Raw genomic sequence first — 26572 nt, forward strand, 5'->3', positions numbered from 1 at the left:
TGCAACAATTTCATTCAATATCTAATAAATTACGAACATATTTTGGTAATTGGCAGGAATTATTAACTATCGATTGTAATACAATCCAAATAAACTTGATAAGGTGTAAGAGTCCAAAACTGATGTATAGAAAAAATCTCTAATGACACTTGTTTCTTTACTGTTACTATATGCAAAAAGATAAAATGAAAATTCTGTTTATCTGATGTGAAATATTCTGGACTGAGGATGAATTCATCGAGGACTATGTACAGACTAGATACTAGAATCAAGATGATTTTTATGGTCTAACGTAAGGAGATATCATCCCGGATTTCTATAAATAATCAATCAAATAAAACAATTGGATCGTTAGTTTAGGTTATGTTACACAACACACACCATAAAGAATACAAAAAATAAAACACAAACCAAAAGAATGTCTATAAGATCGTATTAAACCCAAAAGGTAAAGCTTCAAGTGTTGGATTATACATCGGGAACCAAGGAAGAGGAAGGAATCTATAGGAGAAAATACCTTTTTCATACATGAAATCATTGGAGATGGAAATTATTCAATACCATCTTATTTTGAACAATTTTTTAATCACTATTGCTCGGTCTATACACCCTATGTCGATATAATAATGAATAGAATCTGTGAAATGGAAGGATTATGTTTCTTAGATATCGGGAGGCGTTAAGCTCAAGATTCGGAAATGAACTACTTGGCAATCCTCACCTTCCGCTTCTTAGCACCGAAGAGGATTGCCCTACTAAGTTTGGATTTTGACTGTATGATGCAAGCGCTTTTCTCAAAAGCCAATCCCGGATTCAATCTTTTTTTAATATTCTAAAAGAAAGATTTTTCTACAATGTAGAGTTTAAAAAAACATATTCTCCTTGCCTCGCTAATTAATTACTAGAATTAATTCTTATGGCGTATTTTAAAGAGGCATGCAACATATTGTGTATTGGAATTTTTCTTCATAATATTCCATTGTGTATAATTTAGGGGAGCGCAAGCAGGAATATCGAGATTTACTTTAATGTTGTAGATTAATTACATAATTTGAGGTACTGGAAGATCCACAAACCGCTGCATTGACATTCTTGAGCGCGATCCATATATTTTTATGTTAAAACTAAACTAAGAATAATTAAAAATTTCTATTTGGACCAGTTTTTACATGCTTAAGTTGTACTTGGACTGATTCCTCGGAAAAAAAATGTATTATAGATCATTCCATTCGATTTTTTCACTTGAAATTTCTATATAATTTTGAAGACTAATAACTAGATAGGTTCGAGTATTTTGATTGAAAGCATTTTTACGGCTTGTCAATATTTTCTAACCTCGTGGCAACTTCTTCTTCAAGTACCATACGTTTTGTAGAGTGTAGGTGTGTACTATTATCTGAAGGCACCCCTCTATGTGACCATCATTTCTATAAAAACCAAAAATCCCATGTCAGAGACACATTCGAGCATCTCATCTTTGAAGAATCCTTAGAAGTATCTCCAACGTGTATCTGAGCTTGACATTGTTGCTATACACAACATTTAGGTGTTGAAAGATCTGTTCCAGATGGATTCCGTATGCCAGCTCGCATAAATCTGCAACAACTGCAATATTTGGAAAAGAAAAACGTCTCATTAATCATGTTTATCTTATCCAAACACATGGACATAAGTTTTATAATAAATCCATAAATATTTATCTATTTTTAGCATCTTCTACGATCTCGATAACTAGATAGGTTCGAGTATTTTGATTGAAAGCATTTTTACGGCTTGTCAATATTTTCTAACCTCGTGGCAACTTCTTCTTCAAGTACCATACGTTTTGTAGAGTGTAGGTGTGTACTATTATCTGAAGGCACCCCTCTATGTGACCATCATTTCTATAAAAACCAAAAATCCCATGTCAGAGACACATTCGAGCATCTCATCTTTGAAGAATCCTTAGAAGTATCTCCAACGTGTATCTGAGCTTGACATTGTTGCTATACACAACATTTAGGTGTTGAAAGATCTGTTCCAGATGGATTCCGTATGCCAGCTCGCATAAATCTGCAACAACTGCAATATTTGGAAAAGAAAAACGTCTCATTAATCATGTTTATCTTATCCAAACACATGGACATAAGTTTTATAATAAATCCATAAATATTTATCTATTTTTAGCATCTTCTACGATCTCGATAACTAGATAGGTTCGAGTATTTTGATTGAAAGCATTTTTACGGCTTGTCAATATTTTCTAACCTCGTGGCAACTTCTTCTTCAAGTACCATACGTTTTGTAGAGTGTAGGTGTGTACTATTATCTGAAGGCACCCCTCTATGTGACCATCATTTCTATAAAAACCAAAAATCCCATGTCAGAGACACATTCGAGCATCTCATCTTTGAAGAATCCTTAGAAGTATCTCCAACGTGTATCTGAGCTTGACATTGTTGCTATACACAACATTTAGGTGTTGAAAGATCTGTTCCAGATGGATTCCGTATGCCAGCTCGCATAAATCTGCAACAACTGCAATATTTGGAAAAGAAAAACGTCTCATTAATCATGTTTATCTTATCCAAACACATGGACATAAGTTTTATAATAAATCCATAAATATTTATCTATTTTTAGCATCTTCTACGATCTCGATAACTAGATAGGTTCGAGTATTTTGATTGAAAGCATTTTTACGGCTTGTCAATATTTTCTAACCTCGTGGCAACTTCTTCTTCAAGTACCATACGTTTTGTAGAGTGTAGGTGTGTACTATTATCTGAAGGCACCCCTCTATGTGACCATCATTTCTATAAAAACCAAAAATCCCATGTCAGAGACACATTCGAGCATCTCATCTTTGAAGAATCCTTAGAAGTATCTCCAACGTGTATCTGAGCTTGACATTGTTGCTATACACAACATTTAGGTGTTGAAAGATCTGTTCCAGATGGATTCCGTATGCCAGCTCGCATAAATCTGCAACAACTGCAATATCTTCTAAGTATAAGATCTATAAAACATTTCGTTTTATCCAAATATATCCTGTAGTAAATTAATCCTTTTAGGCCAAACGCATGGACATAAGTTTTATAATAAATCCATAAATATTTATCTATTTTTAGCATCTTCTACGATCTCGAATTGTCCGTTAATCCACTTAATATTTCAAGGATTTGAGGGCTCCTGTAGTTACTATAAACTGTAACGCCGCATTACGCTTCTAAAAAGTAACATCAGCATCGTCCTTTCGCAGCCAGATTATAAGATATTCCCTGTTAAATTTCCCTGAATATTTGAGGGAAAAGCAAATGATCCTATCTGGATCCTTTCCTGACAATGCATATTTTAGAATCATCTCGATGATAAATTATAACTAAGCAGAAGTAATAACGGTAATTTATGGTTCCATTACCGACTTGAAATTGAAATTACTTTATATAACAAATGCGTGGATAAATATACTTTAATTCAAAGTTGTTTTTATTCACGCGGTTATTTTCTTTACAATAAATTCTTATTAAATCAACACATTTCGCAAAACTAACAGTTTACAAATACTTACTATGAAGATGATTATGTTTCTCTCGAAACGTTTGATAAGCTAGATATTTATTGTTTCATACTGTATTTCGTAATTACAACTAACCTGATTTTAGTAGATTAAATTTATCCATTGAATTCTAAGAAAAAATAATTAATTTATTGTTATAAATAAATGTTAGGTAGGGTATTAAAATGGTGAAAATAAAAAGTTGAGTATGATCTCATATAGAATCGATTCTTGAACTACTTCTCCAGTCCTTCTCCTCGGTTCCGCCACCACAGTTATCCACCACCGCCAGTGCACCGCCGCACAGAAAGAAGACGGCACACACTGCGATACAAACCGGCAGTTTGTGTTATGGTGTTCCGCAGTTTAGAGTCACCAGTCGCGTTGCTCAACAAGTGACATGGCCGGTAACGTCGGAATATCGTACCTCGTGTGCGTCCTCATGACCTGCTCAACATCGCTCTTCGTAGACGGTGCCGTTGTCCTGCCGAATACTTCAGGAATTGATGGACAACTCACTGCCAATCACAACGTCGATCATTTTTTTTCGTTGTGGCTGGTTTTTAGTAACGACGAAGTTAAAATATCAGGTTTGTAAAATTAGTGTAATTAGGAATATCCAAATCATTAACGAGTTGTTTTATATTTATAAGGAATGTTACAGAAAAACTGGGTAATCTTAGACTTTCGCGGTCCTCTCGTTTTTTGGATATAGAACATCGAAAAATCATCCGATTTCGATCATTTTTTTTTCAAAATTTTCGTTTTTACGGCGGATTTATGAAAAAAATATGGGAAATATCTAACTAGAAGATTTCATACAGTTTTATGACTTTAAATGTGACGCACTTCTTCGCATATAATCGTTCGTAACTTTTTTACAAAACACCAAACGCAGTTCATTGATTTTTTTTGTTAATCTACACAAAAAACGAACATTTTGGGAAAAATTTTTTGTTTATTCATTTTCTATGTCACTTAAAAATTTCATGTGGTTTTCCGACTTTAAATGTTATAATAAACCCTCTATAAAATCGAAAAATCATCCGATTTTGAGGATTTTTTTAGAAATCTTCTTTTTTACGACAAATTTATGTGAAAAAATATAGGAAATATCTAGCTAGAAGATTTTATATGGTTTTCTGATTCTGATAAATTCTCTTTAACAATCGCCCTTAGAAAGATACCATTTTTTTAATGGTAAAAATTTTCAATTTTTCAAAATTAACTTTTAGTATTGTACACTCGATTACAATAAGTGATTTTTAGAATGTTCGTTCATATAACTTTAATGATTAATTAATAAAAATGGTACAAGTGGGGAAAAGGTCAATTTCAAAAGAAATTGTTATTATTTTTAATTGTAAAAACCTGAAAAATCAACATTTCCGTGTAATTTTTTTTCAATTTATTCATTTTTTTGTGTAAATTATGAAAAAAAAATAGAACAACTCCATTTAATTATTTGGAAAAAAGTTATCAACAATTATACGTGAATGAGTGCATTTTCATAAACATTTAAAGCCCTGAAACTAATATAATTTTCCATTTTTTTCATTCCTTTTTTTTTTCGTAAATCCGGAGTACAAACGAAGATTTTAAATAAAAAATTCGTCGAAATCAAGTGATTTTTCGAAATTATAAATTATAAAATTACCAAAAACTGTTCTTTATTCAAATTTCATGCATATCTGGGCATTTTTTTAATTGTTCACATACTTTAAACAATTTTTACCTTAATTTTTCAATTCTTTAAAAAATGTGATTGCCCTAATTGAACTCAACGTTTTAGTTTGCGCCCCTTTCCGACTTAATCGGGTAAAACATTCAAACAATTTTTTACTATTTTCTACAATTTTATTTCTTCATCCACGAATCAATCACATAAAATCGGTAGCATAAAATTTGAAATATCTATATAAATAATTGATTATAATGAAATGTCGTTATATGATAATTATTTCAGAAATATCTTTAGTGCCTCAAGAAATTCATTCCATTTTAAATGATGGCGAAATTTCAAGAAACATTCCATCTTATTATGTACAGAATAAAATGAAAATGCCTTGTTGAATTTGGTAATGAATGTTAAATATTAGAATAAAGATACAGTTTGAGGCTTTAATGGAAATACCGTTTTATTATTTAAGTACGTAGGTAAAAGTTGATAGGTCGTTTTGAAAAAACATAATCTAATTAATTAAAACAAAATTAAACTATTAAACAGTACAATATTGAATTGGAAATTGAGCCTAAATAAGATTGCCAAATAAAAAATTTAGTTACTTAATAATATACCCAGGAATCTGTCGTTATTTATCAAAAAAATACGATATGTAAATTGTTGTGTTGATATTTTTTTCTCCAGTAGAAATCCCACGAAATCAGTTGATTAAATATTATACTAAAAACAGATACCGTGGGCTATTTTTAGTTTATCACGTTGCCATGGATACATATTGATTTATTTCGATTTTGACGTTTCAAATATCTAATATTTCAAAACGCCAGTCACCCTCTAATATTGATAAATGTTTAAAAAAAAATTTTTAGCAACTAGCCTTCGAAATCGTTATAAACTTTTTTCAAACAATTATCAATGTCTTTGGGTTAGTACTACTGAAAATTTTAACTTACTGAGCAATAAACTCACTCCAACGTTGAGAAACATGCTTCTTCTATTATTTCATGTTCGTAATGCCAATATTGGTACCGAGATTTTCTTCCATTTTTGAAAAAAGACGCTAAATCGAGTGATTAAGGTGGATATAAATAGATAATAAGAAGTAAAACTTGTGGTTTTGTAATTCTTTTTATCATATTGATTCTCGATTCATCATATATTTGTTTGCCCAATTATTGCATATTACCAAAGAAAATTCCTCCACTTAAATTGGACGTAGTTGCAGTTTGTAGTCGCTCGTTCTCTACTACAAAGTTACCACATTATCAACATGGATAAATTTACTGAACTGCTTTGACAATAACATACAAAAATTTACCACCTTACCACATGGTCGATGTTATAGATGAGGCAATTCATCAAAAAATTTATGTAATACGATCGATTTCAATATAAATAATATCATCTTTTTATATCTCGAAATATTTAGCGTCATCTAAGTACAGATGGAATTTCGTTCCTAAAATTTCTCTGTGTTAATTCTCTTAAATCACACTCAGTCGGATGTTAAGTAGTAACCAAAAAAAAGGAAGTAACTTTCTCACCTTTATACATTCTCATTGGTATAAAAAGAATGAAATTAACTCATCCGAAATAAATCTTAGAGGCGTTGTTCTTTGTTCTCTCCAAAACCGTAGACGTTGATGAACAACCCGAGGTCCTTTTAATTCGTTTCGAGATGATCACGATTTAGATAATACCGTGATGGAGTATTCTTCCATTGATTAGAATCCATATAGGATGTGGAAGTTCAATATGGAAGATTATCATATTAAAATATAATGGAAAATCGGAAAACCTCGCAGAAAACGTATTTTTTGTAAGAGTTTGACGAAAATTTTTAGATTATAATCCCTATTTACATCTGTTAATGTCCATTCAAACTATCAAACATTGTTGAAGTCGAACAGATAATTTATAACGAGTGACCTAATCAATTTCAATTTTGAATACATTCGTCCTTTTAGTTCAATTCATTTGCATATTTTAGTGACTATAAATTAAGATCGACATTGACAATTGACTTATATATCAATTATTGAATAACACCCCATCTGTTATTGATTTTGAGTGCTACACATACGCCTCCAATAAATAATTGTTTGTATTTGCAAATAGAGCGTTTCCGTCGAGGAAACATATCGGATTTTAATGCCAATAACTGATCGTTTTGTCCAACAGAAAAAAACCTGTGAACGAAGTAGGTATTTAGGTCAGATGATATCGAAGCTCGGGTCTATTTTCATATAAAGAATGTCCAAATCATGTCCAGAAACGTAACTATATCCTCAAGCATTGATCAGCTTTTGGTTTTATTTGGAAACCGCGTTTGAAATAATTTTTGTCTCGATGATTCACGGCTTGATTTCACTTTTTCTCGTATACTCAAAGTTTCTCTAGAGTTATTTGAAGTAGAGCAACTATTTCCTCAAGATGCTTGTACTTCAATTTCCTTGGAATAAGTTGAAAGATTATTTTTAGAGTATTCACATTTACTTTTAAATTGATAATAAAAAGATCGCTGTCCTTATAAAAAGTATCGACATCTTTTTACCGTAATTACACACACTGTTTCAACATACATACAAATTACTTGGATGGATATAGTTAACAAGTTCTATTGTGAAATAATTCCGGAAACAAGGGCGGGCTGAAAACATTCTTTTCTTACCAAAGGGGACGATGAACTTCATAAACGTATACTTTAGTTTCAACTAACAATTATAATAATTATGCAATGTACTCAATTAAAAATTGAGTGGTAGAAATCTAGTAAATTATGCTGCTTGATATATCAGAAAAATACTGTTAGATGAAGAAAAAAATGAGATTAAGATACTGCAGAATCCATAGAATACGAGTTGCGGATCAAAATCAAAATGATTATAGAAAGTAAAGAAAATTGAATGGAGATTTTTTCATACTTATCGTCCATTTCATGACGTACATAATCGTTTTGCAATCAATCATTGTATTCAAGATTCAATCTTATTGAGAACGTTCGCGCTGAAAAAGCTGTACAGGGAATTTGGATTGAGATCAAAATCAAAATAGATTCGTCGTCTAAACAACTAGGGTTAAGTCGTCCTTCCAGTTTATAAAAAAATTTATTGAAGAATCTTAGAATTGGAGCTTTAACGTTTCATCTTGTGCAGGAGTTGAAACCAAATTTCCATCGAAGGCTTCGCCAATTCAGCAGATAGATAAATATTCCTGCCAATGGAGATTGTATTAAACTTTCTTTTGATGCAATTGGAACCAATCTCTACCTAAATCTGTGGTTGCAATAATGTACGGTGAAATTTAAGTCTTCTTCATAAAAATGAGCCCCAACGGTACCTTTAGGATTGCGCTATGGGTTTTTATGTAATTCTCCATCACCAAACAGCTTGGTCAAACATTTTTCGATCGAAATCACGTTTATGAACTCCTGTATATAATCTTGTATGAGTGGAGTTTCAATTCACATTTTAATGGATGAGGAATGATTCTAGCTTTGTTTTATGTAATTCTTGTGGACTGTTTACTGTCCAAAAACGACGATTTTGATTGTTTATAGATCTGTTTAATCAAAATTACGTTTATGAACTCCTGGAAAATCGTAATCTTGTATGAGTGGAATTTAAATTTACATGTTAAGGGGTGGAGTATTCAAAAAACTTTGATTCTAACTCTGTGAATATTTTGTGGAGCTTGACGAGGATGACTGGTCGTTTCATTCTTTGTACCTGATCGTTACAATGTTATGTTACAATCAGAAACTCTATTGAACTATAAAGAAGAAGAAAATATTTGGACTGGACGCTTATTTTACTAGCTAAGCAATTGAAAAAGGACTGTGCAGTTAATATTGAAAAAATATAAATGTGAAAGCTAATTTATATTAACAACTTTCTTTATCTTAAGGTACCACGTCGCAACCAATCTTATTTAATTTGATATATGATAAACCCCTTTGTAGGGACGGCTTTGAAATAGAATAAACAGAACGAGCTACGGTAAAGAGAGGAAATAGTTTCCCCAATTAACCTTTTCGGTTTTCTTAGTTCAGAGAGTACGAACTTTCTTGTTACACTTTTTAAAGTTATTTGTTACTAAATTAGAAGCGAAATTAATTGAGTTGTACGAAAGAATCAACGACTTTCCGAGTAACTTATTTAATTTTTAATAATACGTCTACAGTAGAGTGACTACTAGGCGAAAAGTTAATATTAGCATTGGTTAATGAAGTAAAACTAACTTGCCAGTAGTATACGGTTTCATAGTTATTAAATTTTATAGACATAAACTGTTAAAATGTGAAGATCATTTCCACAGCCTTGAGGTACAACTATATAGAAGAAACTACCGCATACTATTAAATCTTATAAATGTTTTAACATAAAGATATTAACGAGTAAATTATTATTCTCAATTATCTACGTGGAATTTACCATTTTATATTCTTCTTTATATCAACGACGTTATCATATTCAATTGCTTTTTCTCCTTTTTTTTAGCTCTACTTTTTTGTTGAGTCGTTATTTTTCATTTTATTTCACTCATTTCTTATCATGGTTTCTTTTGGTTGAGTTTCAAGGCTTTAATTGTTTTTTTAGTAATGTAAATAATATCAATCAAGAGTTAATACGATATAACTTAAGTCATAATCGTAAAGAAATGTTAAAAAGGCGCTAATTGAAGTGGTGATCCGATACCCTCTATATTTATAGCTGATTTACTTCAAGAACTAATTATTTAAGACCGTGTGTTGAGAAAACCGAAAAAAAAAGAAATTTCCACGCCTTTGACAATTGCCAACAACTTGACCGAATGGCAACAGTCAGTTAAATATGTATTTCATCTACTTCGAGCTATTAGAATAAGTGAAGTGAAGAAAAGGTAAGCCATGGTTGGGAGGAAATTCTGAGTAGGTTACTAACAACTTAGCTCGGTTAGAATCGAAACGAATACACAACCAACCCATCTTGATATAATTTAGATCTGATTTAAATTCCTGAAACCATATAGGTATCGATAGTGTCAAATCAAATATATAAATACTTGGGAGTTTATAAATTTGCGGTGGATATTCTTCATCCCAATCAACAGAATCGTCATCTAACAAGACGATGTGGCATTCCCTATTATCTCTTTGAGCCGAATTCACCATTAGAGGTAGGAATAAATCAAATTGGCATCTAGCACTTTCGTTGGATAGTAAAATAGTAAATTTTCGCATCGAACGGCACAAACCTCGAGTAATTCTTGTACGGATCCAGAAAGACATTTGACAAGTCCTCTTTCGAGCTGTTGGCTGGCTGTAGAACTGTTCTCGATCTGAAAAGTAGCAGATCTTGTCTAGTGCAAGAATAGGATTGCTTAGGAATGGTATCGAGTTTCCGCAAGGGACATGGAACGTTGAATAAGACACAATTAAGACTCCGACAGTGATTTTTTCTTCTCCTATCATCTGTGTAGTCTTCAGTATCACTGCTAGGGTCCTTGGTAGGATACAGAGGACGGTCGTTCGTACACAGAACATACATAGTGTTTCTACGGTCGTGGAAATGTTTAAACCCTTCTATTCCTGACCTATCAATATATTTTGTGACATTCAATTCCTGGTAATGAAGATTTTCCGTATAATTCCTAGTATATTATAAATCAGAACTACACGTGTAATGATCTTCAGTTAAATTAAATGAAACAACAACCTCTCTCACAATGCTTGCGTTCAGATTCGTTTCAATTTGTCTCCGTAGTTGATTACCTCAAATTTATCGTCTGACTGTAGTATAACAGGTAGTTGTTGGTATTACTGACAATTATAGTTAAAGTTGAACGGGTATTAAGGTTTTTTACGTCAAATTGAATAATCTAGTTTATGATATGCGTAAATTGCACAATAAATAAATGTATTTACAGTTGGTTCCACGTTATTTGTTAATAAGAATTCTAAATACTCAAAACATTTTGTTTACCTTCTAATTTGATCTCAATGACAATAGTTAAAATTTGAAAGGATTCTAAGTACGTTATGATTCGTATTGATTTAAAAACTTAAAAATTTGTTTTTTAGCTAAAACAAAATAATAAAAATATTAGAAAGGAATTTTGATTTATGTACACTTTGAATAAACAGAAAGAAATAATAATGTTGAAGACACATTAGTACGACTATCCCCTAATAATAATGACAAATTTTTCCTAATTTTAAGTACTTGTTAAAATAGTTTACGACACCGATACCTGAATGTGTTCTCTCGAGTTATAAATTTAGATTTTTCAAGACAAAAAGCATGAAAAACCTCAACCAAGTTGATCGATTTTTTTGAGCAAACAGGCAACGAAAACTTAATGAAGTTATATGGAGTAATGAATCAATTGATTTTCTTGAAGAAAATAGTACCGAGTCCTCAATGAGTTTTCTGAAGTGATGAATCGATTGAAGAAATCAATTTCGATGGACAAATGGACAACGAAACTTCAATGAGTGATCTGGGGTGTTGAAACGATTTTTATTGGTAAAATAGCAACGAAAACTCCATAATTCATTTCAGTGACGTGGTATTTGAAAAAAACAGATTCTTCGTTTCGGGCAACGAAACCTTAATCGGTGATTTGAAGTAATGATTTGATTTAGAGACTGATTTTCTTAAGGAAAACAGTACCGAGGCCTCAATGAGTTTTTTGTAATGATAAACCCATTAAAGAAATTGATTTTTATGTAAAAAATAATACCGAAATCTCAATGAGTTTGATGTCTGTATTGGTAAAGAGTTATTTGGAATGATTAATCGATTGAAGAAACCAATTTCGATGGACAAATGGACAACGAAACTTCAATGAGTGATCTGGGGTGTTGAAACGATTTTTATTGGTAAAATAGCAACGAAAACTCCATAACTTATTTCAGTGACGTGGTATTTGAAAAAACAGAGTCTTCGTTTCGGGCAATGAAACCTCAATCGGTGATTTGAAGTAATGATTTGATTTAGAGACTGATTTTCTTAAGGAAAACAGTACCGAGGCCTCAATGAGTTTTTTGTAGTGATAAACCCATTAAAGAAATTGATTTTTATGTAAAAAATAACACCGAAATCTCAATGAGTTTGATGTCTGTATTGGTAAAGAGTTATTTGGAATGATGAATCGATTGAAGAAACCAATTTCGATGGACAAATGGACAACGAAACTTCAATGAGTGATCTGGGGTGTTGAAACGATTTTTATTGGTAAAATAGCAACGAAAACTCCATAATTCATTTCAGTGACGTGGTATTTGAAAAAAACAGATTCTTCGTTTCGGGCAACGAAACCTTAATCGGTGATTTGAAGTAATGATTTGATTTAGAGACTGATTTTCTTAAGGAAAACAGTACCGAGGCCTCAATGAGTTTTTTGTAATGATAAACCCATTAAAGAAATTGATTTTTATGTAAAAAATAATACCGAAATCTCAATGAGTTTGATGTCTGTATTGGTAAAGAGTTATTTGGAATGATGAATCGATTGAAGAAACCAATTTCGATGGACAAATGGACAACGAAACTTCAATGAGTGATCTGGGGTGTTGAAACGATTTTTATTGGTAAAATAGCAACGAAAACTCCATAATTCATTTCAGTGACGTGGTATTTGAAAAAAACAGATTCTTCGTTTCGGGCAACGAAACCTTAATCGGTGATTTGAAGTAATGATTTGATTTAGAGACTGATTTTCTTAAGGAAAACAGTACCGAGGCCTCAATGAGTTTTTTGTAATGATAAACCCATTAAAGAAATTGATTTTTATGTAAAAAATAATACCGAAATCTCAATGAGTTTGATGTCTGTATTGGTAAAGAGTTATTTGGAATGATGAATCGATTGAAGAAACCAATTTCGATGGACAAATGGACAACGAAACTTCAATGAGTGATCTGGGGTGATGAAACGATTTTTATTGGTAAAATAGCAACGAAAACTCCATAATTCATTTCAGTGACGTGGTATTTGAAAAAAACAGATTCTTCGTTTCGGGCAATGAAACCTCAATCGGTGATTTGAAGTAATGATTTGATTTAGAGACTGATTTTCTTAAGGAAAACAGTACCGAGGCCTCAATGAGTTTTTTGTAGTGATAAAACCATTAAAGAAATTGATTTTTATGTAAAAAATAACACCGAAATCTCAATGAGTTTGATGTCTGTATTGGTAAAGAATTATTTGGAATGATGAATCGATTGAAGAAACCAATTTCGATGGACAAATGGACAACGAAACTTCAATGAGTGATCTGGGGTGTTGGAACGATTTTTATTGGTAAAATAGCAACGAAAATTCCATTATTTATCCGAAGTGATTTATTTGAAAAAACAGATTCTTCGATTCGGGCAACGAAACCTTAATCGGTGATCTGGAGCAATGATTTAAATTATCTGGAGTTAATATCTGTATTGGCGATGAACTTATTAAAGTTATTAGAATTCTGGTAGATATCACAAAGATTGCCTCGTATGAAAAGGGAAGTTTCCGACGTCTGTAATTGTCTAAAACTTCTGTATCCTCACCAGAAGCTAAACATCTCGTAATCTTAGTGCGTTTTACAGAATTTCCACCTGAAAAACAATAAACAGTGGATTATACAGAACATCGTTCAGTTCAAATTTTGATTGTATTAAAATTTTGTTTTAACAAAAGGTAGAGTTTCCGCAAGGAGAATTTTATACTGGGTATATATAAATTGTATTATCACATCACTTAAAGTCTTATATAAATCACAATTGATCTCTATTATCAAATTGTGACGGTCGTATAAGTGGTTAAAGTTTAAGACGTATAAGCGTGTTGGTATCTCGAGATTTTAACACCGAAATATTTCAATTAATCCATATTTCTATTAAACGTCATTTCGAATATTGAATTTTGAATCCCATGGTGTGTACAGGTGAATTTTGTTTCAAGGCGTCACTTTTTAAAGAAATTGGTAAGTGAATTTCTGAGGGGGGCCAAATATTCGATAAAACACCTTCTATAAACTGTTAAATAATAATTTAGTTATAATTATTTCATACATTCATCGTAGTAATAATGATGAATCATTTTTGATTCCTCTTATAACCTTGAGATTGAATTGTAAATATTGGAACTCGCCTAACGTGAATATTTATAGAATTCATGACGTAACCGATTGTCATCGAAAAAGAAGATAACGCGCCATTGTTATTAAAAATTAATGGACTAAGACGTGATTTTTATTCGAAAACGATTGCATTAAACCAAATCGGTTGGGTTTTTCTGATTAATAATAATAAATTACGTCATATTTGGTAATAGTAGAAAAAAATGGGATTATCACCACTGATGGAATTAAAACTAAATAAGGATATTGAAGATTCGAAAAAATAGATGATGAGCGCTACGTAATAAGTATATACGAGGTCTGGCTATTAAATAACGAGACTGCGCCCCTAGAGGGCACCCTAGACGCGTCTATGCACGTCCCAAAACACGTTTCCGTCACTATTATATATATTTGTACAGTAGTCATAGTTTCAATATCAAATGTCTCGTTAAATTGGAAAAAACTTCGGCTGAATGCTATAAATTGTTGCAAAAACCTATGGGGACAATTCTCTATTTCGTGCGCGTGTTTTTAAGTGGTGTAGTGAAGACCGAAAGAACATTGAAGATGACCGGAGCCCAGGTCACCCTGTGATTGTTTCAACCCCGGAAACAATGACCAAAATAAACCAAATTGTGCGTGCAGATCGTCGAATGAGCATCCGGGGCTGTAAACGTCGATAAAGAAAGTTGGTGCTAAAAAATCTGACTCCTGACCAAAAGCTCTCACGTCAACGGGTTGGCTCAGATTTCCTCGAGAGGTTAGAAAAGGATCTGCTTAAAAAGGAACCCGATTTGAGGCAGCACTCACCTAAGAAGACTTCCAGCACTGCTTTGATCAATAGAAAAAATGTATGTCGAGGGGAGAGAAGTATTTTAAGGAGAATTTTTATGATAAAACCTTTTTTTTTTCATAACCAGTCTCGTTATTCAATAGCCAGACCTCGTATATGCATAACAACGCAAATCGGAATGTTTATAGCTATTGAACTACGACTAGATTTAGTATATAGAGTAGAAGTGTTTGAAAATAATAGAAAATGAAAAAAAAAATAATAGTAGGATGAAACCTATTGTAAAAGGGGAAGATTATGATCAAAATTAAAGGAAAAATAATTTACGGGCTATCTGAGGTCGGAAAGTATGAGAAGGTGGGTTTTTAAGAGTAAAGAACGATTTATTTCGACGTTACGAGTCCTAAAAAATTTCAATGATAAGTTGTAGTTAGTAAAAAGATCTGAAACTTTAGTATTTACACTTTTTTCGCATAATCTCAAAATTAAAGTAAAAAACTCAAAAAACGGAGTTTTTTGTTTTTTATTTTTTCCTTTTACAACAAACCTTTTTCTTTTCACAAAATTTTGTGAAAAGTTACCTTTCCATGTCCTTCATACACTGTAATTTATTTAATTGGAAATATTTATTTTTCTAGATATTTTGACATAATATCGAAAAAGCAACCTAATTTTCGGAAGAAAATTCTTCCGTCAACATATCAGCTTTTTTTTAAAAAGTCATTGAGACTTTGGTTCGTTAAAATATGTACAATTTACAGATATTATTAAGCTCAAATTTTTCGTGTAATTAGAATGAAAAAATTCAATAAATAACTAAAAATTGTACGTAATGAAAAAAAATTCAAATGCGAGTTTTTCTAGAAATTCTATCGAAAGAGTTCAGGACCTGTGTTGGAACCGAACAGATTGAATAGATTGAGTTCATAGTTTTCAGCAAATTTTTGTAGTTTTGACAACATAGGAAAAAGATAATTAAGTGGAAGTTCCTGTAGATGTTTTCCTGATTGAAGGTACAATTGTGTTTTGACAGACACTAATACAGAATTCACTCTATGTACTCGATTGAATTTTTTTTTAATTAAGAAAAATGACTTAACAGACAAGCTTGAATAATAAATAAATTATCTCGAGCTCAGATCATATTAATAGAGGTGAAGATATATTAAATCTTGTACGAAACCACATATTGAATTACATAAATAATTAGTTCCAGTGAAAGCATTTACAGTGTTTCCATATAATAATTACGTACTTAATTAAGATTATCACTTATACAAATGTTCAAAGACATACATTTCGGGAGTATCTTAGACATTTGTATGATAACTTGGTAGGGAATTCGGTTTTTGCCGCATTTTCTCATTTACCTAGTGAATTAATTATCAAGGGTGTTTGTGATTTGTAATAATAATGATAATAATTCACGCTAGGACACAAAAAAGTAGTAAACGTTGTATTATATTATAAAAAAAATTATACTGAGACTACGAAAAATGTGAATTTTCATTTATTATCATCAACGGTTTGACCTTTGTGTAAACTCCGCCAAGAAAAAATATTCTTCAGAACGTTTGATTAATGAAGGATATAATAGTCATATTTATCTCTATAAGGTTAACCATTAATCAATTGAATGATTCTACTTAATATCTTTCAAAAGAAAACAAGGTAAAACTTCATATTTTTTCACTAGAGATTTGTGAACTAAAAATACAGACGGCGTTTCGAAATCTACATTCTTCTCACTTTTTTTTCTATAACTATCGTTAAATAACCCAAAAAAATTCATAACAATTGTATTGTCGTTAAAAAAAAAGTTTTTACATGACGTGTCTTAAGATTTTTATGAAAATTTGTAAGTAGCAATATCAATTGCAGATTATAAAAAACTCTTGCCATAGGCGAAGATACCCAATAAATACTTTCAATACTTAGAGTTGAAAAAAATCATTATTATACCTCGTTAACTTGCTACAACTGAATATTAAATTATAAAACGTAAATAGACGAGTAAAATGTACCTATCTGTGAGGGAGATTGGTTTAAACAGGATACCAGACGTGAACTGACACCTTTTTGTACCTCATTCGTCTACTATAACTTCAGTAGTACTTTATCTGATGATAATAATTTTGTTGCAAAACTATCCTTGACGATTCGATTATTGCCAACCGTTTATTCAGTTTTTTGTGTTTAAAACCTGACAAAATTTGACGCAAAACTTTAAATTGTCCTACGTATAAAATTTTGAGTAGCTTTGTCAACTGATATCAATTTTTCTTTACATGTTTTCGGTTCTGTGAATGATCTACAGCAACCCCTTTCGGAACTACTCGATAAACGGGAAATTTATTTATTATAATGGCATCATCAGATTACTGAATATTTTTTTAAGAAGAAATTTATTATTTAAATAAATCTCACCGAGCCACGTCACTGCTTATCGCTGATTATCTAGCAGGAATATTTCAAATAAATTGTGTACAGTTTCGGCCAATAGAAATTCATTTATGTTTACGATTCGATGTTTTCATTGGTAAACAATGAAGGTGATGAGTCCACGTGGACTGACGATTTGTTAGATGTTTATGAATCGAAACAAAAATACGATATGTTCCGAGAAATTTAGAATGACGACGATAAAAAATTTCCGATTCCGATTTTTATTGTTTTTCGAGATAAAGTCAATTATAGACAAAAGTATCCCTGCATGGTCTTTATTCTTTTCTTGAATTACACCAGGAATTTCTTCTTTTTTATTAATAGAATACAGTCCTGTTCAATTCTAAATATTTAACCTTCTTTTAATATTAAAACGATAAGACATTCTTGATTTCAATTTTTATTTTTGTTTTAAGGTTTATTCCAGCTTGAAAAAAATAATTTATGTTTTGTAAAATCTCCAAAAACCTTTTTTTATATATATATATAAAATGTCTTTCATCAAGTTGTTTTGAGAAGTTATCTAGAAACGGTTTATCTCGTTTTGCGGCAATGTCTTAAGAGAAAAATTCAAATAGCAAAATTGTAGGTTACGAAAAAATCTACACTGTTTTACATAACCTCAAAAATTACAGTAAAAAATTCAAATAACCAAATTTTTGTTTTCATTTATTAAAAAATATATCTTTTCTCTCAAAATACACGTATCTTTTTTGATTTACAATATTTTTGTTGTATCTTATTTCGACTTAATATAAAAAAATTATCCTAATCAATTTTAATCAAAAATTCTCACGTCATTTTTGGAAAGTTCTGTAAATAAACGGTTTTTACCCTTTAAATCGCCCCCTTCTCCACTTTCCGACCTCAAATATCATTTAAATCCTCTTATTTTTGTTATGTTCTCTCCCTTTTTCAATATCTTTCATTCTATTACCGTTTTCTTTCACTGGCTTTAGTCCTGGTCTAAATAATCATATACAAGGTTAGAATTTTAGCCGCTCAGATTGAACTCTTATAATTTCGAAGTTTGTAGAAACAATTTGTGGCAGTCCTTTCTCGTTTTATCTTCATCCTGTAATTTTCCTCATTCTTTCAATATGTTTATACCACTTTTTTTACACTACTGTAAATTATTTACATAATTATCGCTTCTAAACGATAAAATCAAATCTCAATTTGTTCATTAATTTTGATGCGATTTCGTGGGTCCAATTACTTTGTTTAAGGATACATCGTTAACTATGACCTCGAAATTTAACAAACAACAAGAGAAAACTGCAATAAATAATGTAATTACCATTTTTATCACATAAATTATTTTCAAATTACATTATATGAAATTTTGTGTTTATAATTTATAAATATTTCTGTATTAGAAGAGACGATTAGGGCGAATAGTTATAAAACCTGCTACAAAACATCATAATAATGATATCCAGTTAGTAAATGTATTCCCGATCTTCTGTAAAATTTCTTTCTATGAGTCCAAATTATACAATTCCATTTAAAACCACCCTTATTATCTTGGTTATATCTCAAGATTCTCGCGACTGCCTTACTACGAATAGTTGACAAAAAAAAAATTGTAAACTTCCATATTCAACCGGATAATTATCATTTATATATAAACCTCATTAGCAACGAATACATTTTTTATTTATTGTCGAAAAAATTATTTTCAAACATATCGAAGCTTTAGTTTATTATACACCACAGATCGACTGTATTTAAATTGATATAGTTATGATGGAAGATCCATCTTGGGCTCTGAACTTATTACAAAAATTATTCAACCTTGGGGTCATTCTTAAAAAATGTTTCACCAGATTTCGATTTATTCGTGAATTATCTCCAGTATCAGTAGTTTATTTACTGGAATATCCAATAACATTCGGCTGGTTTTAAGCAGCAATTAATAAAATGGATTGAAGTTTCTATTATCAAAATCAACAAGCGTTATCAATCGATTTCAAGAGGAAGACCTCTTCCAAATGACACCACCGTCCTCTCCAGCGATATTGTGGTTTTTATCATCTATCTGCATCCAAACTGAACTAATTTGGTCTATCTGTCACAAATTACTATAACGTTCGCTATATTTATAAACAAAAGTATCCTTTTTGCTTAGATTGATTCATTAATGTTCAAGATTTTGATAATGGGAAGAAACTTCCCTCGAAATACACCAGGAGCTTCTTCTTTTTTTCCAACTCCAGTTACCACACCATTTTTTATTGTCCTCACTAGTGGTTTCCGTGCTTCTGGTTTTTTGCCTGTTCTGTCCATTCTTTTCCTTCGACATGATCTTTCCAATCTCGTTTATGATCTCCAGATCATCGTAATACATTTTGAATTCCCAGTTATTAGTATCCTGACTTCTCAGTGTATCTCTGAGTCCCATTCTCCCAGTTTAGCGTTTTCATTTCAGCCTGCTTCATTATTTTTATTATTGTTGAAGATTTCATGTATCAAATTCATCTTACTTGATGTTTTCACTGCAATGTAATAGAATTTCATTATTTTATCTTCCTGTTTACTAAGTGATTCCCAGACCAGGAGACCGATTCCAATAAAACATCGTGTTAATCTTTTAAAACATGGAAAGTTATTGGATCAGATTAGTTCAAATATTCAGAGATGCAGTTTAACCAAAGGATGTAAGATTCAGTCCATTCTATAGATAAATTCAAGTAGATACCAGACTCAGTTTTCGTGTGAGGTTTTCTATTCCTCTGGTCTCTATTTCTGCTGGTAAACAAATCTGTTTAGATCCAGTGAGGAGGTGATAAGAACTTGGTTACCGTTTCTATATCTCTTTTCGTATACTTCCTAGGAAACTAATTGTTATCACTTCTTAATGATTTCTATATTACGACTGCTAGTTAAAGTAATCGATTATAATTTACTTAGGTTTATCTTTCTTTGTTCTGATATATATGTACTTCGTAAAATGTCAGCTCAAAATACGTTCTAAATTGTTTCAAATAAACTAAAGCGGTTCAGACCTGCTTATATCCCAGTAAAGGAATGCTCTACTTTCATCAGATATTATGAATATCTTTCACATTTGTATGTAAGTTTCGCAGATACGAGATGAGGAAAAATTCGAAAAAAGACAACGCTTTTGGCGTTCGGAATCTTACAAATTCCCCACGGTGAATTGCGTTTAAAATTTAGTGACATATCAGCTGGATAAATAGGAATATACTGAATAATGTACGAAATATGGATGTTTTTGATATCTTAGTTTGAAAATTGAGCTTCGATTGACGCTATTCCATGGAAGAAAGATTTAACAATATTCGATGAAAATCTTTTGTTCCCTTTTGAATAACAGAAAAAATCAAAAAGCTTCGTCTGATATAAAATTATAACTGAATGTTATTCAAAACTTAGGCCTTCTTTGAGTTGCGCTTGACTGAATCTTTTTTCATAAGTCGTCAAGAAAAAATTAGTCCAGATAGGATTCTATTGAAAAATGCTACTAAGCACAAAATCCATGAAACTTGGCTATGGGGGAATTGTGAATCAAATGAGAGATAGTCTCCTTTGAGATTAGATAATTCATTTTTATAAAACGATTTTTATAAGGCTCTCAACTATGATTTTAATTAATATTTCTTTCCTTGAAAACTTTTTAGAGTCCAAAATCAACTAGTAGTTGCTCCGAAGTTTGATTTATTGAATTGGTGAAATTCCGAAGGAAATGGTGAAAAATAATGGCAATGATTGAAGTCAAAGGTCTGAAAATATATAAATTTCTTTAATTTACGTTTACAAAACGACTTGATTTTAGATCTTTCCTTTTTTTTATATTTGCAAGACAGATAAAAATTTAACGTTTCGACTACTTTCAGTCAAAATATTTTGATTTTTAATTATAGAGGACATGTTGGAGGGTTTTGTGGAGATCGGCTTCTCGGGGGGGTTCTAGAAGAAATGTTATTGTTGGCCGTGGTTGCCAATAATCTCTGGCTTGTGTTCAGTATAGACGTTTCTCCAAATTTTGATAGCTTCTCGAATTATCCTAGACTTGGAGTGAGGCGATGGTTTTGGTTCTACTGAAATCGATTGGGTGTCCATTTTGGACACGATGTTGGTCAATGGTGAAGAAAATATCGGATTTAGCCACAGACAACAAGTGCTCCCTGATTCTGACGGAAATACGTCGATTTGTCTGGCGAATATAAGATAATGTTATACATGAGCCAACGAAGGCTTCGAAGAATGATGAATACGTCTTTAATAAAATTTTGCTTTAGCAAAGCTGTTATCCATCAACCGACGAAGGTTATTGAGTAGATGGTGCCACAGTCAGTGGTAGGTTCAATTTTTTTGAATAGATTGTGATATTTGGATTAAAATCTAATGAATTTAATCGCATTTTTCTCGTCAAAAATACCTCCAAAGAAACCTATTCCGTATTATGTATAATAGTATATTATTCACAAGTGTATAATGGACGTTTGCTCCCGTGGTAGTAAACTTCACCTGGTGAATAATGACACATTATACGCGTGTAGAATACTACATTTTATCCATAACTATATCAAATAAATAAAATACTTGAGGAGTGGGTATATCGAAAAATTAGAATTATCCTTTCTAATGACCTTCTATACACATTCAATCCTTCTTCTATATCATCATAATTTAATGTGATCTCAAAATATAATTAAACCTGTCTCATCTATCAACTAAATACACCGGTATTTAAATTCTCCATGAATACAAGATCCGGTGACCTACAAAAGAATGTTCGATGTCATCAATATTTATGAGGTGTGTTCAAATACTAAAAATCAATCATAATAAATCGTACAACTGCCGTTCTCACATGCAAAGCGCAACAGGAATATGAAGGAAAAGTTTTCCGCAAGTCAGATATATAAAAACTTTCAGACATATTGCAGGCGTCTCGAATAACTGTATTTATTATGATATAAACATGAAGGTAACTATATAATACAAATGAATATGTAAATACAGTTGAAATCTTTGCTAGAGAAAATGGAAAAAGATTTGGGAAGAGTTGTCATTTCAATTTTCAGTCGAAACGACTTTTATAAACCATATGATCAAGTTCTTGCCATTCGAGAACCTTGACAACAATCGAGCTGATATTTTGATATTTCTCCGAATATACAATGAACAAAAATTGATACGAAAATGCTTGTATTATCTGCGTATGCTGCAGCTGTGGCTAGCATTGACTATCAAGTACAGTACTGGACCTTATGGAACTCCAACCTCTACTCTAAATATTTCCGAAACGTTTTTCTTGTCATTCTATGATTAAGGGTTCACTAGATACACGATTCAAACTTGTGAATATGGATCGAATGTGAACGTTTATCTTTGAATTGATGACTCATTTAGCTCGAAAGAAAAACATTAATAGAACCGCTGAATTATTTATGAACTAATTGCAATTAACACGATAGTGTATACTAATTTGGAATTGTGAGAAAATATTTTTAAATAGAAATAATTTAGACGTTTTTAATTATCGGGAAACACAGATCCGCAATAAAAACGGATTAAGTCATTAAAACGTTGATTAACAAGAGTTGTACCAAGCGGAATACCTGTACACACATAAAATGCATTACAAGACTTACCTAGTATCATAATCATCTCTACCTTAGTACATTTAATTACATTTTTTTTTATTTAACACCTTATAACATACAATGTTTCTTCATAGTACAATGAAGAATTATTCTTAACTATAAATCGTCTTTTAACAGTCGAATAAATAAGTTTTTGTATGACAACATGCACTGATAATTTTTTTTTTATATCAATTACTGAAAGTTTCAAATTTCTTTCGAATCTATAGCCCGCCATGGACCATTAACCTTCCTAGATTCAATACATTCCTTACGAGATATAACAAACACTCAACGTACAAACAAGAAATCAAAAATACTTTCAAGAAAATAACAATCAGTGGCAACTATGATCTTATTTTATATACGGATGCCTCCAAGAATGAAACAAGAGTGGACTACGCAGCTACAACGTCACAATTTCCAATCAAATCATCTCTAATTCCACCAACTTGCAGCAATCTCTCACATCACTAAAAGTAACAGTTACTATCATCTGGTTGCCTCCCCATATTGGAATCGTAGGTAACGAATTAGCAAACCAACAAGCAAAAAATGCTTCAACTCTTACCATCACCGATAATATAACTTGGGACATAAAATCTCACTTTAAAAGAATAACCAAAATAACGTTGCGACAAAACTCGAACACTACCTTATACTCTATACATCACCCACAATCAAATAACTTCGCAGGAATCTCCAGACAAGACTTAACCATTAGAAGAAGGGTAAGAATCGGACACTCCAGACTCGGTCATAGTTATCTGATGTCTTCTATCGCCAGATCAATTTGCTCCAGCTGTAGTTCCAATTTGACGATAGAACAAACATTGACTGAATACCATAAATATGTTTCCCAAAGATTGCAATCACAAAGATACCCTGTATGACTTTCCAGCTTCAATTCCTAGGGATGTGAACCTTTGCCATGTGTAAATGTCCATAGTAGCCGAACAGGTTAAACATGAATAAAAAAAAATTGATTCTATATAAAAGTCCGTTTGGTACATGGTGAATACATTTAGGTGGACACTTATTCTGACACTGTAAACTTTATGTCTAACAGAAGGCACTCTCACGAGACGTTCACAATAGTTCTTAGGGTTTTGTACTGAAACTTTTGGAGGATTTCAATGTTAGAGTTGTTAGCAGTAAACTAACTCCCGTAAATCCGTGTGAGTTTTGAATTTATTATATAGAGGAGCTTCTACCAATTATCCAATGCATTACTCTGCAGTTAATACCCTTCTGAACGTACCGTATTAAGTCACCTTGACGCTGGCGATCAGCAGGGCAAGACTCTCTGTATCTTGAGCTAGTTTAAATAACTTCTCTTAACTAGGATAATATTCTTCAACCAAGAGGCTTGTTTTCTTCCAATTCCTTCAACTTTACTCATCATAATCAACTGGAAGAATTTAATGTCACCCACCAACTCTGTTAAGGACAGCATCTTTTATTTCGTGTTTTAACTCATGTTGTATAGTGGTGGACACGTGTCTTTGACTAAATTAAATGTTACCCGAGTTGACTTATTTACGTTAGGCTTGAATTGCAACTTCTTAAAGTATAAAGCTTTGATTAAGATAGGAAATACGTAAAATTTTCTTTTTCTTTTGATTGTCGTGCGTTATTCACGCAATTGCATCCTTAGTTCCATATTATATCAACTTCTGTCCAAAAGCTGACTGTTATTTCTAAATCACTCTGTATTCTACATGTTAGTATCGCTCTGAAGCGAACCGAAATATCGTATAAAGTAATTTTTCACAGAGATCATTATAGTAATTTTTGTAGAGTTTCATACCAAGCAATTTAAAACCTGATGTGGGTTGAATTAGAACCCTTTGGATTTTCACATTTTATTTTAACTGATTAGCGTGTGGCTAAAACTATTTGAAATAAATTTGAGTTTAAAGAAGTTTACGTACTACTATGATAAAAACTTTAGGTAACATTCTGAATGTGCAAAAAATGCGGAATTGAAATCATTGACCCGGCAATTACAAAAAGCGTGGGATGTTTCTAATGGAATTTCTTAACTCCAGCTGTATTTAAACGCGAAATGATAATTAAAATATGAAAAGAAGATAAATTGATCAAACAATTTTAGTTTAGCACATTTTTTTATATTAGTGATGCCCGAATAAGATTTAAATATGCAAGGCTATACTTATACCAGATTTCATCGCCACCCATTTACAATGTATTCTATGTTTTTTTTCTTTTTCACTGTTTCTGGTTTGGAAACTTTCAATTTCCATTCCATTTTGTATATTTCTTATTTGTGTGCAATTCTCTTTATCTTACCCATATTATACATTCTTCTAATTTCTTCTTTTTGGTACCTCGCTCTAATATTAGTATATGTTCTCTTATTTTATCGATGATACTTCCAAAGATATAATTTGCCCTAATTATGCAACTAAAATGTTAATAAATACTACTGTGAATCCATCATCTTGTCTAACCGCAATATTAATTTCAAATTCCTCGGATAATCCTTGTTTTGTCGTTACCATTTCCATATAAGTCAAAATATTAATCATCACCTATCTTATCAACTTCTGTGGCACTTCCAGTTTCCATATCCTCATAATTTTCCTCTGTTTGACACTGTGGAAAGCCAATGAAACGCATTGCGTTCCAATGTTGTGTTCCCAACATTTTTGGTTTACTATGAATGGCATCCATTGTCGATATTAGTTGCCGAAAGTCGTTTTATACTTCCCTGGTTCCACTAACTATTTCCTATATAGCAATTGCGGTCAAGATAGAACCCCGTTCAGTTTTAGTGATTCAAATTTAAAGATAAATCCAGAAGAGTTTCCAAGAATGGATATTAGCTATTATACACACTAGCTACTATAAAAATCTTAATGCTTTCAGGAAAGATTTGTGGAAGATATGGAAGGGCAAAAGTAAGCTCGATATTTTTCTTTTTCTTACACGTGATTGTTCATTCAAGTTCTTTTTGTTTATGTGATTAACAATTGCTGGTAGATCATAGAAAACCACTTTGTCTTTGATAAGATTGCTACCACATTTATAAAATACCATTTTATTCAATTAATTCCAATAATGTTACACAAGAAGCTCTGGAAGAATCAGAATCAGCTCAATTTGACAATAACTTCGCGAAGTATTAAGATAACATTCGACGACGAGTGTATCATGTGAAAACTTCTTTTTGTAATACTAACAACAAATATTTTTCAAACAACTTCAAATAAAAGTTTTTGTACAGGTCTAGATTAAAGAAATTACAAAAGATATTAGTAAAAAAGTTACAGTGAGTGTTCAAATTGCAGTTCTGAATTTCTGGTACGTCTTCCATTTTGTTGGACGAGTTCGTAATCGTAATCACGTGTTATGATGACAAAACACGAACATGCTTCGTTTTAATC

General features: G+C 31.6%; 1 protein-coding gene across 1 annotated transcript in view; it reads left to right on the forward strand.

Moving 5' to 3' along the window:
• The first annotated feature begins 3742 nt into the window (after positions 1-3742).
• The window catches only part of LOC130441599 (transforming growth factor-beta-induced protein ig-h3), a 57028-nt gene continuing 34198 nt past the window's right edge, over positions 3743-26572 (forward strand). Inside the window, exon 1 of the mRNA XM_056775346.1 lies at positions 3743-4128. Coding sequence (XP_056631324.1) covers positions 3939-4128 — 190 coding nt within the window. The 5' untranslated portion in view covers positions 3743-3938. The remainder of the gene's footprint in view (positions 4129-26572) is intronic.

The sequence above is a fragment of the Diorhabda sublineata genome, chromosome 3, assembly GCF_026230105.1.
Source record: "Diorhabda sublineata isolate icDioSubl1.1 chromosome 3, icDioSubl1.1, whole genome shotgun sequence".
Classification (NCBI taxonomy): Eukaryota; Metazoa; Arthropoda; class Insecta; order Coleoptera; family Chrysomelidae; genus Diorhabda; species Diorhabda sublineata.